The 19,446-nt window shown below is 32.7% G+C and overlaps 1 protein-coding gene across 5 annotated transcripts in view; it reads left to right on the plus strand.

The window, feature by feature from the left end:
* Positions 1-5,612: 5,612 nt before the first annotated feature.
* Positions 5,613-19,446, plus strand: part of LOC143243940 (sorting nexin-32-like) — a 78,860-nt gene continuing 65,026 nt past the window's right edge. The window contains exons 1-2 of one of the 5 annotated variants that reach the window (XM_076487782.1): positions 5,613-5,776; positions 9,258-9,491. In XM_076487782.1, the coding sequence (XP_076343897.1) occupies positions 5,735-5,776; positions 9,258-9,491 (276 nt within the window). In that variant the 5' untranslated portion in view covers positions 5,613-5,734. Of the gene's footprint in view, positions 5,777-6,126; positions 6,280-6,361; positions 6,507-9,257; positions 9,492-19,446 lie in introns of those variants that run through there. The other 4 variants (XM_076487778.1, XM_076487781.1, XM_076487779.1 and 1 more) reach the window with 4 other exon arrangements.

Below are 19,446 nucleotides of genomic sequence, written 5' to 3' on the forward strand. Positions count from 1 at the left end.
AACATGGAACTCCTATTTGGGATTGATTTTATCCCTGCAGAACAATTTGAAGCAGTTTAATCTTAAGTTAATGTACGCTGATGAAGTGGAGAAGTCGAAACTCGCCAGTGATTATTACTGTGATAATATTCAGTGAGATGATCCCATACCTTTTGATTTAGCAGTAAGCTTGTGTTCTTATAAAATTGAAAGTTTAGTTTGATCCATGTTTGAGCTTAACACAATTAACAACAAGTCTAACATTATTTCCTAACTATTTTTTAGGTTATTTAAATTTATATTTGGTAATTCTTTTATTGTTATAAACATGTTGTTATAAAATAAAAAGTTAGGCTGTGTAACAATGTGTGTCCACGCTTTAATAAACAAAATTTTATTATTTAAATAAAGAACCCTTTACTTTGAAAATGGGGATTAAATTTCTCTGCTCTGTGGACGTGCATTTTTGATTCCCATCGGTCAAACACTTGTACTCTTTGCTGACCGACAGTTAAGAAACTGTTAATTCATTTCAAAAGAAAAAAAAAAGACTTTCGACATTCTCAATCAATCAGCTTTCATTTAATAATTGTGCTACTGTCCATACATACATACAAATATACAGAATTCTTCTTAATTAAGATCTCGGACCTGATGAAATCAGGCGGGAGCAGTCCATAGGCAATTATTCAAAAACTCAACGCATTGTTAACAAGTTGTTTGAGAAGAAATTAGTCGAAAAAAAAAAGCATTGCCATTCCTATTTTTTTCCCGTGAAGTCTAAATCTCTGATGTACTTCTCAGGACATCATACGATTTTGACTTATTTCAGATCAAACTAAGCTATCGAGTGACGATTAACACCTCATTCTGCCACATTGTCTTCAACAAACCAGCAACACATACATAGGTAAAAATACGTTTTGATGAAAATTCACTTAGAAAGCAGTAATCCACGCCGACATAACGAAAATTGCATTCGAAGCGTATAAGTTGAGACAAGAACAGCTGTTGTATGCGCAGTTGAAGCAGAATTTATTTAAGCCCAACGAGAGAGGTCGCTAAAATAACACTTTCTCTGGAAATGTATTATGGAATGATGGTAATTCTTTGAATAAAGCGAATAGAAACAAAGTTAATTACAAAACGAACAATGTTTATTTATTGGTTTAGATGTATAGTCCTTTATCTAAAAGTTATTTTTTAAAGCGCTATGCATTTAAACCAAACTAAATGCCTAACATTCTACTGCTAAATAAAAATAAATCTGATATAAAAAAAAAAACCATGGGATTGTCACTTTTACCGAATGCTCTCTTTAAACTGTTTGTTCTTCAAGATTGTATCCCAAATTGATTAAATCAATGTTCTTCACTTCGAATTAGTTTGTTTTGAATTTCGCCTAAAGCTATTCGAGGGCTATCTGCGCTAGCCGTCTCTAATTTAGCAGTGTAAGACTAGAGGGAAGACAGCTAGTCATCACTATCCACCGCCAACTCTTGGGCTACTTTTTACCAATGAATAGTGGGATTGATCGCCCCCGTGGCTGAAAGGGCAAAGATGTTTGGTGTGACGGGGATTCGAACCTCGGATTACGAGTCGACCACCTGACCATGTCAAGCCATTTTACTTTGAAAAAAACATTTATCCAGAAGAACTAATTTTACATAGGTAAGTAATAATTCTCATTCGGTCATCAGTGAAGCCATGACCTCTAAGATATCTTTTGAGCTACCTGTGAAGGGTACTAATGTTTAACATCTGTGCACATGTTGTATTGCAGAAATACCCGTAATGGGCAGAACAGATATTATCTCCTCGAGGAAAACAGTTAGCTAAAACGAATATAACATTAAGACTTTGTACACCATGTGTTATTTGTTACCTTTGCACATGCAGAATAGAAAGTAAATTGATAATAATTGCTTTAATATTGTGAAGGAAAAAACACCTAGTATGTTTATATTCTGCACACAGCCATCCTCCTGAATAACTGTATGCATTCTTAAAACAAAATAATACTGTAGCCCATGATACCTGTAACACAACAACAGATCAGTGTTATAGTCAAACTTATTTTCTTCCGTTTGGTTGCAACACTCAACAAAAAGTCACATCTGCTGGCTTACAACGCTAAAAAATGAGGTTTAGATACCTGTGATGAGCGGAGCACAGACAGCTCGTGGTGTAGCTTTGTGCTTAAACAAAACCACGTGATTGATTAGAGCTCTTCGAAGACAGAGTATCATACAACAATAATAAGTAAACTTAAAGGTTTTTTACCTGTTTATTTAAATCGTGTTACAAAAGGTGCTGCTCAGATTAAAAAACACCAAAACATTTTGTTACTGTGCATTATACAATGGTGATCATGGCTCTGGGTGAACTGTAAAGGTTTCTGACCTGTTCGTTTAACCAATGTGTTATATAAGCTGCTGCTCGAATTAAAAATACCAACATTTTTTTCTTCTTTTGTTGTTATTTTGGATTGAGCATAAACCTGCACAACCTGAAGGTCGCCCTTTCACCGTTGGGGGCGTTATAAAGTGACGGTCAAATCTCACTATTAGTTGGCAAAAGAGTAACCCAAGAGTTGACGGTGAGTTGTGATTACTAGCTGCCGCCTTCCCTTTAGTCATACATTGATAAATTAGGGACGGCTAGCGCAGATAGTCCTCGTGTAGATTTGCGTGAAATTCAAATCAAACCGAAGCAACAACAGTACCACTAAGAAATCATACTTATTCAACCCCGGATTAAGGCATGGGCTTACCAAGCTGAAGCCCAGGGCATCACACTAATTAGGGGACTTGAAGCTATGACTATGAATGTATTGCATGTAGAGGTTCTGTCTCGATGGGGCCTCTATAAGTTGAAAAGCTTAAGGCTAATAAAACCTTTAATCCAGGATTTTATTTATTAAAATAAAATTATTAGTATTTCTTACATAAATACAACTCTCCAAGTTTAAATGCATTAAGATAATATTTACTTATCTTTATCAAGTGTCTGAAAAATGTGCTTGTTTGTTTGTTTTAAAATTTTCGAGCAAGCCTATGTAAATGGTTATACATGCTTAACTGTCACTAATTTTAGGATTATAGAATAGACTTAGTGTTTGTTAAGACAAAGATCGGCGAAACCTGAACAAGTGCACGGTTCAAGAATCTCTTATCTACTGGGCCGGCTGTCGTAGTCCAATCAGAAAGTAAATTGGACTTTGCTGCTACAATCATTGCTTTTAAAGACGAGAACTGTGTTTTTAATGTATTCTTTTGTTTCGGTGATGCCTTACGTAGGGTCTGAGAAGTGAAGACTGTTAAATTTACTTTTAGCATAAATGATAAAAGATGGATTTATAAACGGCAAATGTTTTTACATTAACTATGCTATGTGTGTGTATAAGCATAATTTAATGAATAAAGCATTATATATATATATTGATATAACAGCATTTATTGTTGAGTGAGCTGTCTTAGATTTAGTAAACAAAAGTATCTCCTCTTAACTTTAACAAAAACATTTTATTTCTTGAACTACAAGTTAAATAATGTTTATTGGTAAGCCAAAGTTCAAAGAAGCTGTTAATTAATATACTAACTGTTAATTTCACTTGCTTGCTAACACTTCTACGCACAGCCCTTTCTCGTCTGTGTAGTATTTCAATAAAACACAACTTAGTAATAGGAAAATTAAGGTAACTGACTAATAAAAAATGGATAATTGTCTAACAAACTTGCTAATTCAATAATGATTCATCCTGTACTTTAGTTTTAGTCGCATTCTATGTTATTTGTATTTATTCATAAAGATTCAAGAAATTTATTTTAAGCCATGCCTATTACACTATTTCAAAACTTACGTTACCAAATAACAATATAAATGTATAACTGAAAGAACATAATCTAAACATAGTTATCTGTATATATGTAAACACACAAGGCAAAATATATATTAATCGGGTTTTTTGTTTTTATTTTGCAGTTTTAGTCTATTTTGTGGCTATTTTTCATAATTCACTCTTTATAATATACTTATAGTTTTACATTTTTCATGATACTATTATTGTTAAATAGATATGCATTATTATTTTAGAGATTTTTCCTCACTAGTCATGGTTATTTGAAGAATGCTCGTAGTGGTTTATTTCAAGATTACTTTTATTTCATGCAACATAATCTTCATATGTTTTTTTTTTTCTGTTTTTATAAACAGGAGCAGCCGAACTTGGTTTACAGATTTTATTAATGACTAATAATACTTCTTGATCGCGTAGCGCTTTTTTACCATAAAAACAACAATAGTTTTGGTCACACTCTGTGGCCAAAGATGAGTTATAAGAGTGATTGTTAAATTCCATCATGAGAATCGAGTAGATAATGAGACAACGGTGATTAGTGTTGACAAGCTGTCTTTCCTTTAGTCTGTTATTTCAAAATTAGGAAATGCTAGAGAGGATAGTCCTCGAATAACTTTGCACGAAATTCAACAACAAATAGTAACTTTTTTTTTTTCTGTAATAGCACACACCATCAATCATTGTAGAAACGAAATGTCACTCGATAGATCAAAGGGAAGTTTATGGACTTACAAAGTAAAAACGTGAGGCTTGATTCCCCATAGTGATCAGAGCGCGTGTATTTGTGTTTTTTGTTTTGAATTTCGCGCTAAGCTACTCGAAGGCTATCTGCGTTAGCCATCCCTAATTTAGCAGCGTAAGACTAGAGGGAAGGCAGCTAGGCATCACCACCCACTGCCAACTCTTGGGCTACTCTTTTACCAACGAATAGTGGGATTGATCGTAACATTATAGCGTCCCTATGGCTGAAAGCGTGAGCATGTTTGGTGCAATTCCCTTTGGATAATTTTTTGACAAATTACTCATGTTCCTTTAAAAAGCTTGATTATAAGGTGAAACAACAATTACTAGTTGATAATAGATACACAATAAATATTAAAGGTGGAACCTCATTGTATTTAGAACTTGATAATAAACACAACTTTTACGTATCTACTGAAGCAATCCATTGAAAAAAAAACAAGCAAACAAGTAAAGTTCAAAAAAGTAAATAAATGTAGGGATGACTAATATCAATCCTTCAAAAGCAGTGCAAACAAGATACTAAGGATGGCATTTGCATCATCTCTACGTGATAGCACAGACAAGAATTAACATTTAGCAATATATATATATATGACATTATTCAATCCAAGTTTAGGTTAATTTATTTATCCTATTTTCGTGTATTAACATTCTCCTACGCTGTCTTTTCTATTATGTAGGGATGATGCAAATGCCATGCATATTGTTTGCATTTCTTTTAAAGAATTTACATTAGCCATTCATACATTCACTTCCTTTTTGAGAAGTTTTTGTTTTCTTTGCTATTAAATTAAAGTGGCGGTTTATTTTGCATTTCTCTTCACGTAACTACAAGATACAAAGATGTTTCCTTTAATTATTAAATCAACCTACACTGGTACGGAAAATAAATATCGTATCATTTCTAGAGCATATTTACAAAAGAAAAATTATAGAGACGTTCAGAATTTAAATGAGTTTACATTGGGTAAAGGCAACTCATTTAGTATTATACAATATTTATATGGCTTGATACGTCTATAAATCGCTCAGTTTGCGCAAAGGATTACAATGAAGTTTTACTTGTAAATTTCTGAGATAGCTTAGCTGATTATATCATAAGCGGAAACTGCGTTTCAAACTTATAGAGAGAAAACCGGAAGTACCTCCTTTATGTGGGCAGTTACGAATCCTTATCACTCCGAAGAATGTTATGTAAGTACGTTTTTCATAAAATGTTTATTTTTTCAAACTCATCTTGTTTTGCAATAAGTTGGTGTATGGAGTTTTGATTTTATTCATGAACAAATAAAACTCGCACACACTTATTTTTGACATTATTAAGGTCACGTAATTAGATTTATTGTTTATAACACAGTTATTATTAATGTAAGTTTTCGTACACTGTAGTTTGGCAGGTTATTATGTTTAGTAAAATTACAAGGCCAGTACCCAAACAAATCGCAATAATTTTAATTTTCTACGGGGTTGGGAATGTTTTATTTATATTGTACCTTGTAATGCTGATAGTAATATTAGTTAGAATTTTGTATTCTGAAGACGGCTGGTGTGGGTGTAAAACTTTAAATAAAATAAAGTACAGAACAATGTTTCGACCTTCTTAGGTCATTTTCGAGTTAACAAAGAAAGTTTGCAACTGAACATGTTATATTTTTATTCTTCAATGTTATAAGTGGAAAAAACAACAACAAAACGAGGTAATGTTCAATCGCTACTTAGACTGGTCAACACCCTATGAACTTTATGTCGTTCTTGCTCCATGCTCCACCTAACGTTAGTTAGAGAAACATGTGATTTACTCCGATTGAAACGTGATTTTTTTTTATAACGTTGTAAAGATTTTTTTTCGATAAAAATTGTAAGATATTTATTGTCCATGAGTTAAAAAATAAGTGCTTGCCCATTAGCTCAATGCAATGGTAAGGTGAGTTTTTAGTATGTAATTTATTTGTACGTTTAACATAAATTATAACTTATCTTGTAGGCTTAGCCTACCTTTTCATTTTATTTTAAAGTGTTTTGTTGTTGTCCTCGTAGGTGGAAGTTCTGTTTACAGTTTGCTCTTAAAGTTAAAGTCGTATATTAATTATACTTATAGGCACACGAAGTTATTTGTCTGTTAGTATTACTATTCGTAATAGTGTAACTACTACCAGTTGTCGTAACTCTAAGGAGTGGTGTACTTTGTAGATTCAAACATTTGTGACAATAAAGTGGTATGAAGAAATATAGAAAATTATCAAAATAAAATGCTAGCATATATGGGTTATTATCTTTATAACTGTTAAGTATATTTAGTACACTACTAGTAATAATACTGTATAGTAATGCAGTACAGATCTGTAGTACACATCTTGTTTGTAGTAGTAGTTACCTTTAAATTGTAATTTTGTACATTGCAGGCTTTGTAAAGTTTAATTATATTATTTATTCACAAAAATTCAAATAGAGTATGTCATTATTTTTAATGTATTTATTGAATTTTTATAATGGATACATTTGTTCTTTATTTACACAAGTAACCGTGTTATATCTTTATAATTAAGTTATAATGCAAGAAGTCCTTTACATTCACTCTTAAAATTATTTAGAGTTTGCCAAACCAATCTATAAATATAAGGTCAACTTTAAAAGAGAAACAACTATGTCTGATACAAGTTTGAATGTCTGTTTATATAACTAAGTTCTCACCACTAAACTAGGGAAAGCTAGTGCAGATAGCCCTTGTTCAGCTTTGCCCAAAATTCAAAACAGCCTTCAAATAGTTAAAAAATTCTCTGATGGGCTGTTTATGTAAGTCCATAATGAATGTAAACTGTGTTACTGTAGTTCTATGATTCAGTGAAAACAAATTCATACCTTTGAATTTTTCTTTGAACTTAAGTATTTAAAGTTACGAAACCCATTTTGAACATTTGCAAGTAAACCAGTATCTTTACTATATTAATAAGAACCAAATACTCCAATGAAATCTTATTTGAGTACTGTATCTTTCAAAATTACATGAAGATAGAGAACAAGAAACCATCTGGCCCTTCTAAACTGTCTGCACAACTATTTTTAAAAACCAACAACAAAAAACTTGCCTTTTATTATTTGGGAAATAATTCATTCCACGTGTAAAGTCACCACTACTGCCACTGAAAACTCATTCCGTAAGCTAATCACCCAATGAGAAAAAGTAAAACTGTCTTTAAATAGATCCTAAGCCTGTTATTTTTCAAATCTTAAATTTTTGTCCTTTCATCCTGTGTTGTATTCAGAATATAGCACGAAGAAATTAAAGGTGTGCATCCTATCAGTCTCCAAGATAATTTTATAAATGGAGTAAAGAAGATAGGAGACCTTAACCTATTCCTATGAGATAATTCTCCATTATCATTATGTTAACCCTTCTCTAACACCTTTTCAATTAGTAAGTATCCTTTTTTCACATCAAGAACCAAAAATGTGCATAGTATTTATTTCAAGTGAGGCCTAACTAGTGATTAAATAATTAAAATGTATTACACACATATTGATAATACTTGCCTTTAAAAAAATTAACACAAAAAATTTAAGGAATTAGAGTGTTATACTGGCTCAGTTGCAGCAAGTCATTAAGATAGAACATACCTGTATGTTTTTGGAGTATCTTATTCATTTATGATGATATAAAAATTTCCACCTGACAGAAGAAAACAAACAACTTTATGTTTTTTTAAGTACTATAATATTTGAAATTCAATAACAAAGAAGTGGTGAAATTTCAAATTGAATATTTTTTTGTAAAAACCTGCAATCAACCTTTAGTATAACAATATTATGCTAATGAGCTGAAAGTTAGCTCAAAATGCTTATTAGATTTGGGCTATGTGATATTAAAACTATAGTGTGACTTATGGGAAAAAGATATATATCTGAAAAAACATGTTTTAATACAAATTTAAAAAATATTATTCTACATTCATATTTAAATTTATGCTGTTCATAAAGTCATTGTGAAACAAGCTATATCATCAGCACTACATACAGTGGATGTAGATATAAACATTAAGATTTAAATATACTGTACACTTATTATCATCAGTACTGCATTCAACAGATGTTTCTATGATTGTTTCAGCTTCAAATGATAATACATATTATTTGTTGACTTGCGTAAAACTAACATTGCAGTACACTATGGGTTTTAAATGCAACTTGACGTGAATGGATCCATTACTAATTAGAGAGAGTATTTTTCAAGTACTTTTGGTGATACAGTGTGTGCCTGTGTTTTGCATGTGTATATAGTATTTAGGTTTAGAGTAAAAGTCATTGAGATTTTTGAAAGAGTACTGTGGAAGGTGGACCAAAAAATAATGAGGTCACACTTGAAGATGTATAACCAGAAAGAGGAGATGTTTATTTAAAGTGTATTAGCTGGTAATGGCATGAATTGAATATTAAGATTGATAAACATTCCCGATGAGGTATACATGTTTGTGTTCCTTTCTGCATCTATAAATTCATGTGCATTATTAGTTTTTAAGTACTTAGTAACATACCATTTAAAAAGACTGCACTGCTAAAAATGAAATGCAAGATGAGAGCATGATAAGTAAAGAGTGATTCAGTATATTTGAGTAGCTGTTATCTTAACGTTCCTGTTGATCATTGCATCGATGTTATTTTTCTTCCTTTTTTTTTTTAGATGGAGTCAACTAAAACTGGGGATTCTGACTCTGGACACAATGGTGACTTGTATATCAGTCAGGCTGAGTCTGAAGTTGACCGTGATTCACCCACCTTGGAAACAGTTTCGGGTTTTTCTACCAGCTCTTCGCCCTTACCTCCAGAACCATTTGAACCACACTTCTGGGTCAAGTTTACAGGAGAAGTGACAAAAAATGGAGATGTTGTAAAATACACTATTAAAACCTGGAGAGTAAGTTGAGATGCTACTTGATTGGTATAAGAAAGATTTTCTGAATTTGAACTTTCATGGATACACATAATATCTTGAAGTTTGAGGCATAGTTTAGAATTATTTTTTGTCTATGTCCAAGAAAGATATTTATTATTAACATTAGTTTTTTTTATGGTGGATAAGATTATTTGAAGATAAAAAGAGTTCTTTGGTGTCCAAAAAAAACTGCCTTTTATTTTTTATTTCACTATTCTCGATTGACAACATTATTGTGATTATAAAAGAAACATGTTTATTATTTATCATAAACTCTTTTGATAGACAACAGTATTTTGATTTGAGAAATAAAGGTGTATATAACTATATATGTCAAAGTATTTTAATGTAATTTTCGAAAGGCTGTTTTATGTGCTGTAATATTGTATGTTGCCACAAGTTTTTATTTTCAAAAAATCACAAAAATGATTTAATTAAAATTAAGATTTGCTTGTGTTTCTTACTTAAGTTCACAATCTTGCTAGACTGCTTTTTATTCATACAAAACTCATAATTTAACGGGATTTTATTGATTCAGCTAATTGGCTAAGTTACTGATGTAGCTACCTTTTAATGAGTACTCTTTTAACAAATTGTTAGTTTGTTTAACATCAGATCCATTTAAACCAAAGAAGGATCACACTTTGCTTTCAGGGGTATTAGTTTGTCTTTGCTTTCTATGCCAAATAAACCATTGAAAGTTGAACTAAATCACCATGCTTGTGGTCATCATTGAAGTTCTTACTTGCCAAGTTAGACGTGTAAAGTCTAATTTTTAGTCTATTTCACATTAGTCGAGGGGTTTAATATGAACTAATGTTTCAATAGTTAAATCAGTTTGTGCACAGATACACCTTTCAGGTAGAATCAGTAAATAACAAAGAAATTTCCCGAGATTGTGTACTACAAAATAATTGTAAATTCTAAATTTGACTCATGTTTCAAGCAAGAAAGAGACTAAATACAATATAAACAAAGTGAAAAGTAACCTTTATTGATATAAACAATCAAATTGGATGTGAACACTGAACAAGTGACACCACGTTTTCTCGATGTAAAAAATAACTTTTAGAGCTTATTCAGTCTTTTTTAAGTTTTAAGATTGTGTTTCAGACTACAAGAGCAAAGTATAATATACAAGATTTTATAATATCATCCTTCTCAAGATATGCTCCTCTCTTCAGTGTTAGTCATTTTAGTTATAAATAAGGTAGACTGAATTTCAAGTTATCACCTAACCTATTGGTGGAAAAGATTGTTGTACACCTTTTTGAAATGTATTCAACTTTATAATAGCTTTTATCTCGATAATGTGCATGGGATATCATAGAGATTAACAAGAATAATAAGTACCTAGAGTGAAAGGAACTTAGTTGCATTCTTTGACCAATATTATATTGTGAAAGCTGCACAAATGTAACATGTATATGTGTGAAAGAGTTTGGAAATTTTGATGAACATTGAAGCATTCACTTTATTAACTGAAGAATGCAAAACAGTCATAGTATACATTTCAAACTGCGTATTTCTTCCTTCTGGCATTGGACCATCCTGCTAAACCCTAATTTCAAGATATAATAAAATCTGTGCATTGTTTATAAAACTGGTCTAATGTTTGTTCACATGAAACACTTTCACATCACTGCCCAATACACACAGATAAAGCTCGGTGATTGATTAGTGGTGTTTGCTAATTAATTATTGGCACCATTAATCAATTGCATTGGAGTAATCAATTAGTACAATGTTCCTTAGACTGTACAAACAAAAACAAAAGGCTGGAAATGGTTAATGCCAGACAGTTGCCAATCCCTTTAATCAACAGTTCAAAAAGAAGAAAAAAAGGTTGTTGGTGGGTGCTGCTAAACTTGCTTTCCTTCTCATTAACAATTCAAAAAGTGAAATGTTGATGGTGGGTGCTGCCAAAATGTTGCTTTCTTTCTTGTTAACAGTTAAACATTAATCACAGTAACAATTAGCCATAGTTGTTTGACATATCAAAGCAGGATGAGCAATTTTGGTTGCAATATTTTAATTGCTTAGTTGGAATAATCAAAAATAGTAATAATTGGAAGCCTGTATGTGGATTAGTTGATTATTTTTGTGTCCTTTGATTTAATCAAACACGTTAAAAACATTTTTTTCATGTGCTTTTAAAGTTACTTGTTGTCTTGACTGCCATTCTTTCGTTATTGCCACATTCTATTTGTCCCATCCATTTGATTGCAACTTTGTTTTCCTTAGACACTGTATTTCTTTCTTAGTCATCTTTCAACAATGTATGCTAAGTAAAATATAAAAGAGGTGCCTTGAGGCCCAGATGTTTTTTTTCCCTTCTGCCTTGTTCTCCAACTAACTCAACAGCAACTGAAGGCACTTTATCTGTCCGTGGATCTGGTATTTAGTTGTTATCCCTTTAGCTTGTTTAGTAGAGCACATAACTGTTTGTTGTAGGTCTCAGATTTCACTGTGTGTTAACATTTTTTATATCATAAATAACTTTAACAATCTTGTTGAACTATGGTGTACTTTTATTTTTTTCTGTAATTTTCCTTTTCAGTGGTCCACTGGTACCACTTTCTACTATGCCATTCAGCCTTGAACCAGTTTAATTTTGTTAGCAAATAATCAACATTTTTAAATGTGGGTTAGTTACTTGCAATTATAGGTGGTAAAAGATCCTTTATTACCACCAGATGAAAACCATAAGGTGTCATATTGTTTCCAGAATGTCTTGTTCAAATTAAGGAAATTTAGCAGTCATTTGTAGTATATGAAAACAAATTTTCTTGTACCAACTTTTGGTTTTTCTCAAGCAAGGGTAGTATGGTAACATTTGATTTTGGTATCAATTCCACTTATATGTGCATAGAAGTGTGAAATATAATGTCTGTACTTTATTTTAATTAAAGTTTTATTACCTTCTTTTAACAATTTTTTCTGAAGTGGGTTTCTTGTCACCATGAATGACATCTTTGACATCTTATTGTTCATAGCCACACAGGATGCTGCTGTCAATGTGCCTATTAAACAGCACAGGGCATCCTCAGTAGTGAACATGTTAACAAACATACTCATTATTTCTTGATGACAATAAACTCACAAGAAATAAAAATGTATCTCTGAATGGCTAATATGGGTATTAACACTTTTATTGATAAGGAGAGAACAATGTTTCGACCTTCTGGTTAAGAAAGAGAGTTTGCAATCCTGTACCCGTTTATACCCTCGTCCCTAAGACGTGTCTGGTGATGTTCAGTTGCAAACTCTCTTTGTTAATCTGAAGATGACCTAGGAAGGACTAAACATTGTTTTCTTCTTGTTAATAAAAGTGTTAACACCCATACCAGCTATTCTGAGATAATGCTCATTATTTAATATCAGATCCAAACTGCAGTACAAGTATGAAAAAAAGAATAACTTTCAGTAAAGATACAAATAACAGATATTTTTGAGGAATCAGTTGACTCACAGTTGGCAGTAGTGATCTGTTGAATAACCTGCAACAAGCAAAATCAGCAAAAGCACAGGAGGGTAATATTCACTTACGAAAGATTAGATACCTACTGGGATCTTGAAAACAGATTATCTGAGGCATCAGTTGATTTGTAGTTGTTGTTGGTAGTCTGCTGAATAATCTGCTTGATTCTCACTTGTGCAAGGTAATAGATTTTGAATTATTATTTGCAAGATCTATTCCTTTTTGGAAAAAGGCCCAACCTTTCCTCCATATTGTTTGTTAGGCTTATCAGCATTGTTTGAGGAGAAGGAAATGCTTAATTGTTGGGAGTCGGGGAAATTGATATTGATGCTATTGTCAGTAAAACTGCATCCTGATGTTAGTGGCAACTTCTGACTGTGTGGATGTTGGCTTAGTAAGGTTTGTGGTGAATGCTTTCTGACATTGATAGCTTGGATGCTGATGGCTACTTACAAGAAATTGTGGTTGTTCTTCATTATGCTTGGATGGTTTTCATATAGATTTGAGTGTGTTAAAGTAGGTGAATATGTATCTGGCATTGTTGATTTTTGATAAAGCTAAAAATTTCATTGAGACTCTTCTGATGTCCAGTGGTCTTTGTTGATTCAAATTTGATGGTTAGCATTTGGTTTATCATCTACAGTTGGGCATACAAGCTTGATTTCACCACTGTTGAGTGTTGATGATATCTCTTATGGCTGTTCATGGACTAGAAGGAATTGTGGTTAGTTTATCTCTGAAGACTACAGAGATGACATGTTTGTCACTTCCACAAAAGTAGCTTGTCTGTCATAGTTGTTCAACAACTTGTTCTCATGCAGTGGTTCCACTTCAGCTGGAACAAACACTAGGTCAAGGATTAAAATATTATACTCCTACATTCCTGAAGAATTAATTTTATTTGAGGATTTTTAACTTTTTATATATATGTATATAATTGCTTTATTGATGGGGAATGCAAGGCCCATCTGTATTCCTTTAGTTTTGACCAATGAAAGCGAAGAAATTGCATGGATTAAATGAAAAAAAATCCATGACGAAACACACCTTTATACAAGGGATTATATTCTCTTAATAACCCTCCCTGGAGTGAATGTAAGTTTATTTCATTATTCCTATTTGTTTAAGTTAGTGCAAAGAAGATTGGAGATCACAGAAAAAACAACAGCTCTTGGAGTATTTTTTTCTTTCATGACAGTGGATTAGAAGGGTAATTAGGCAATGCTGAATGAAACAGTGCAGTTGCTTAATAAAATGTACAAGGTAAGAAGAAGTAGGGATTATTTAGATTTTATGTTGAAAAAGGTCAGTATTAAAATATGTGGTCAACTGCATTCTGATTGGTGAAAATTGTACCTAAACTTCCATATTTCAAAGTTGTAATGACTCAGTTGCAACAATTATGTGTTCTAAAACTTTTTTTCAGATACAGAATTAAAACTATTGCTTTAATCAAATGTAATTTTTAGAAGGCTACATGTGATTTCATAAATATTTCCTGTGGTAGATGAAATCCTTCCACCTATGATAGTTCTAGTCCTCCTAGCTTCATTTGGTCTTGCATTCAGGCAACACACAGTTATTTGTAATTTATCAACAATCCTTCCATTATTGTGTGGTTATAGTATGAATGGAGCTCCAGTCCAGTGATAAAGAAAAGTAATAAAACCTAACTATTGGGTCCACAAGTAACTGAAGAAGGCTTTGTACTGCACAGGTACTATTTCCAAACTTCTGACCATGAAATTCCATTTGTACAGACATCTCCCCACTTGACTCCTTTTAGATGCAAGTTTGTTACAGACCAAGAAAAACTTGGAAACAATGCTGTTTGAATATTACTTTGTCTCTGGTGGTAGTAGCATTCTTGTGCGTTTAAATGACATCATGTACTCAAGAGTGCTGACAGCCAGATTGAGCCCTGGGACAATCATCCTTCTTGGGCATCATTTCTTTCTTTTCTTTTTTAACATTTTAAAGAACTTCCTAAAAAGAATATCGTAAATTAGGACAGCAAAGAGATCTTAAACAAGGCAAAACCACAGCAGCAGGCATTTTTATCTCACAGTGTAAGTGTAAAAACATTATAAAGTAACTACAAATATCTGTTAAATCTATAAAGTAACAAGTATATATTAATTATTATTCAAATTAGTATTTTGATCATTCTTAATATTTCAAGTGTCTATATGCAAATAAAAGCCAAAACTATTTTTTATATGATTAAATAAAGATATTGCCTAAAGGTGCTTTGCAGGGTTTATGGCACAACCAGGTTTCATTTTCCTAGTTCCATAGGCAGTTGCATCACCCTTGTACTGAAAATGCAGTAAACTGAGTAGTTAAAAATGTTAAATCACAATAAAATAAAACAATATACCAAGTTTACATTTGGAATGATATTCAAGCTGCTCTTTGTGGATTTAACTTTCTGCTGATAATTGCATCTCCTTATGAATATTTAGTTTTATCAGGTCAAAAATATACTTTGCTACCAGTATTAATTTTCTTGTCATTGTACATTATTATAAGACTTGTAATACTTATGATATAACATTCTATATTGTCCCAAAAGAATATTTGAAAATTAGAAGCATGTTCATCATATCCACTACAAACAATGCATTTTGATTAGTTCAGAGCTCATCAGGCTGACTCGGACACAATTACAACAAACGTATTATACGTTGTTCTAATTCTTAAAATCCACAAGGGTTTACTTTTTCTTTTAAAATGCAGTATTAAACATATAATAGGCCTAATACCAATGCCTGATGACAGGCAAATTAATTGGAATCATGTTTTGTTGGTTTAAAAAAGGCTTTCACATCTTCACTACTATTACGAAAAACAAGTCAGACTGCATTTTTCCCTAAATGTAATGTGAACTCACTTAATACTTTTAACCTCTTCAACAAAAGTCCACTACCTGCTGAATATTTCAGATTTTTTTTAATTTATATTTTTGTATACATATTCTAAAATTAAATATTGTAACATGTACTTGTATTAAACAAATTTCCTTTGGTTTGTGCACCATTGCCATGGTAACCAAGATTAACAACCAATGTCTCCATAGCTATGGTACTTTAATGCATTGCAATACATGAGCCATTAAACTCATCTCACTCAAAGACTTCATGGAATAAATAATTATTTACAAAATTTAGCCAAATTAAGATGTTTTTCAGCTGAAGTTCTCAGGATTAATATCTGGACTGTCACTACAGCATGTATGAACATGTACTCAGCCCAACACAAGCATTCTTCCACAGTAAAATATATTTTATGTTCTAGGTGGTTCCAAACAACAGTATTTGATCTATCATGATATTGTATCACCATTCTTGAGTTGATCCATAGGCTACAGTTGGCATCGTAAAAAAATAAAGCAAAATCCAGTGAAACGACCTTTTCCACATAGTTTGGTAACTAACAGAGAAAGAACTTGGCTCTCTTACTGCACCCTCTAGAAGTAATACATACATACATATGTGTGTGCAAACAAACACATACTTGAGTCCATCATGTATATCTAGTGAGTTCTGTGTGAACAGTTTTGAAAAATACATCACAGAAACATCTTGTGACAAAAAAGTCATACAGTAGCTCAAAAAGTAAGGGCTGCAGTATACTTTCAGCCAAGTTTTTCAGGCACAACATCTGTTAACATCAGCCATCCTAAATGTGTAGTCATTGAGAATGTTGTTCAATTCCTATAGGTCTCATTGAAACTCTGCGTGATAGCTTGAAAAGTAAGGTTTGCAAGCTCTTTTGGTTTTATTAATCTTATGATTAAACCACCTTAACTTTTGTTATAATTGGTTGGGGGGTTACAGTGAAGTGTACATTTTCATCCTGTTCAACATTTTGCACAACTCACTGTTGCTTAGTTGATACATTGGTGACTGCACTAACTTTCTGAACATTGGACAGTATGTAGTAAGTTTGATGGAGTAATCAGTAAAGGTTAGTTAACACATATTAATTTGTTCAGTCTCTAGGAGAGGGTTGAATGTTATATGCAGAAGAGAATAAATAACTTTGCCAGAGTTTTGTGTGGCTTTTCTCTCGGTAACACATGCTGTACAGTTTTTGCTCTTTTGCTTAACGTATTGTGAATGCAGCTAGAAAAATTGTGTATTGCAAAGCCTTATGTGTTTTGTGCCCAGATACTTTGGGAACTGTTAACTGCAACAAAGTTTCAGAACCATATCTCAGTGGTTCATGACAAGAGGAAACCTTCAGTAGCTATGGCACATTAAATTGTTTTAGGTGGGATTAGAGAAATTAATATATGAAACCTTTTTCTCCTTTTTGTTAGTTATCAAGCTATCAGGACACTGTGTGCTATTAACAGGAGTGATAACTTAGCAATATTTCACCTTTGGTAGCTCAAGCTATGGTAACCTAAATTATCACATATATCAAGTGGATATGCTCTACTTGAATTTTTCTCCAAATACTGAATTTAAAGGCACTCCATTAACAAGCACACAAGATATAAAATCTGCAGTTTTGATTGAGTTTCTTTCTATTTCTTTATTCTTTGCATCAAAAGTATGGAAACTTTATTTGATGTAGTTACTTAACAAAAGCAGGTCAAATTTAAGGTAAATGTTTCTATAAGCCAATTAAAAAAATCATAAGAGATATTGGTGTAATTGTACTACAGCTTTACCTAAGGGAAATGCCAACCATTACGATTGAGCATAATCATTACGATTTTGGTGTATAGATTACGACTTTATACTTATACAGACAAATATTACAACTTGTTGCAACTCCCAAATTATTATATATTATATAGGTCTATACAATAAAATGATGAATTGTTCCCCCAGGGCTTGAAAGGGTGTGTGTTTTCTTATGGCAAAGCCACCTTGGGCTATCTGCGAGCCCACCGAGGGGAATCAAACCCTGATTTTAGCCTTGTAAATCCGGAGACTTACCGCTGTACTAACAGGGAGCGGCTTGAAGATGGTTAAAAGAAAATTTCTATTGAGATACAAATAAATTTTGATAATAAATAAAAGACAGTCCAAATGGCTACTTGCGATAATTATGTTTGTGCTTGAAATAATACAAAATATTTGTATCTCTGACGTCTATCAATAGTTTGAGTGTGGTGCTTCTCCATACTGGGTACATGGGAGGATCCATAGTTATGTCATCAGTGCTCGTCAGCTAATCGGCGCTCGCGTAGATGGGTATTTCTCATTTTCTAAGTGGCATAGAAACACCAATGCGATTGTTTACAAGATGAAGAAAAAGAGGCCTCATTCACCAGATTGTCTTGCTTTTGGCAAATCTAAAGGACTAAAACTGTGAATCAAAATTTAGGAAAGAGTATAGTGCAAAATATCTGGTCATTGCATCAAAAGTCAGCGACAGTCATGCGGCGTTTTGTACAGTTTGTCACATCGATTTTTCTGTGGCACATGGTGGGATGGGTATTTCTCATTTTCTAAGTGGCATAGAAACACCAATGCGATTGTTTACAAGATGAAGAAAAAGAGGCCTCATTCACCAGATTGTCTTGCTTTTGGCAAATCTAAAAGGACTAAAACTGTGAATCAAAAATTTAGGAAAGAGTATAGTGCAAAATATCTGGTCATTGCATCAAAAGTCAGCGACAGTCATGCGTTTTGTACAGTTTGTCACATCGATTTTTCTGTGGCACATGGTGGGATAAACGATTGTTCCAGACATACAAAATTGGCATCTCACCAACAAAAGGCTTTAGGCAAAGACAAAAACAATGCAAATAATGACATTTATGAGTAAGAATTCAGAATATGAAACCATAAATGCAGAAGTGATGTTCACGCAATTCGTCATTGCTCATAATTTACCCCTAGCTGTTACCGATCATGCAGGACATCTATTCAGAAAAATGTTCCTAGACTCTGATATAGCAGAAAATATGGCTGTGCTAGAACCAAAACTACAGCCATTGTACATATGTTGGGTTGTGAAGATGACAAAATGATTTCAAGCATACTTACTAACAGTGTTTACAGTTTAGCCACAGATGGATCCACAGACATGGATGACTCAAAACTGTATCCAGTGGTTGTACGATATCTTGACCCTTTGCTGGGAAAAATTGTTTGTTCTCTTTTGACAATGGTGGAATGGAAAGAAGCTTCAACAGGAGAGAATATTTTCAAGCTTTTGGACCACAAACTGACAAAGAGGAAAATTCCATGGGAAAACTGGCTTAGTATTTCTTCAGACAGTGCCTTAGTTACGTCTAGAAAAGGTAAAGGTGTGATGGGACACATCTCAAGATGACAGCCTAACATTTACTTCATAAGCTGCGTCTGTCACCTCATGAATATTGCTGCTCAGAAAGCTTCCAGATAGCTGCCCTGCCCAGTTTCTTATATATTGATAGATATCTACTATTTTCTGGATGATAGTGCTATCAGAAAACAACATTTCAAAGATTTT

The sequence above is a fragment of the Tachypleus tridentatus genome, chromosome 2 (assembly GCF_004210375.1).
Source record: "Tachypleus tridentatus isolate NWPU-2018 chromosome 2, ASM421037v1, whole genome shotgun sequence".
Taxonomy (NCBI): Eukaryota; Metazoa; Arthropoda; class Merostomata; order Xiphosura; family Limulidae; genus Tachypleus; species Tachypleus tridentatus.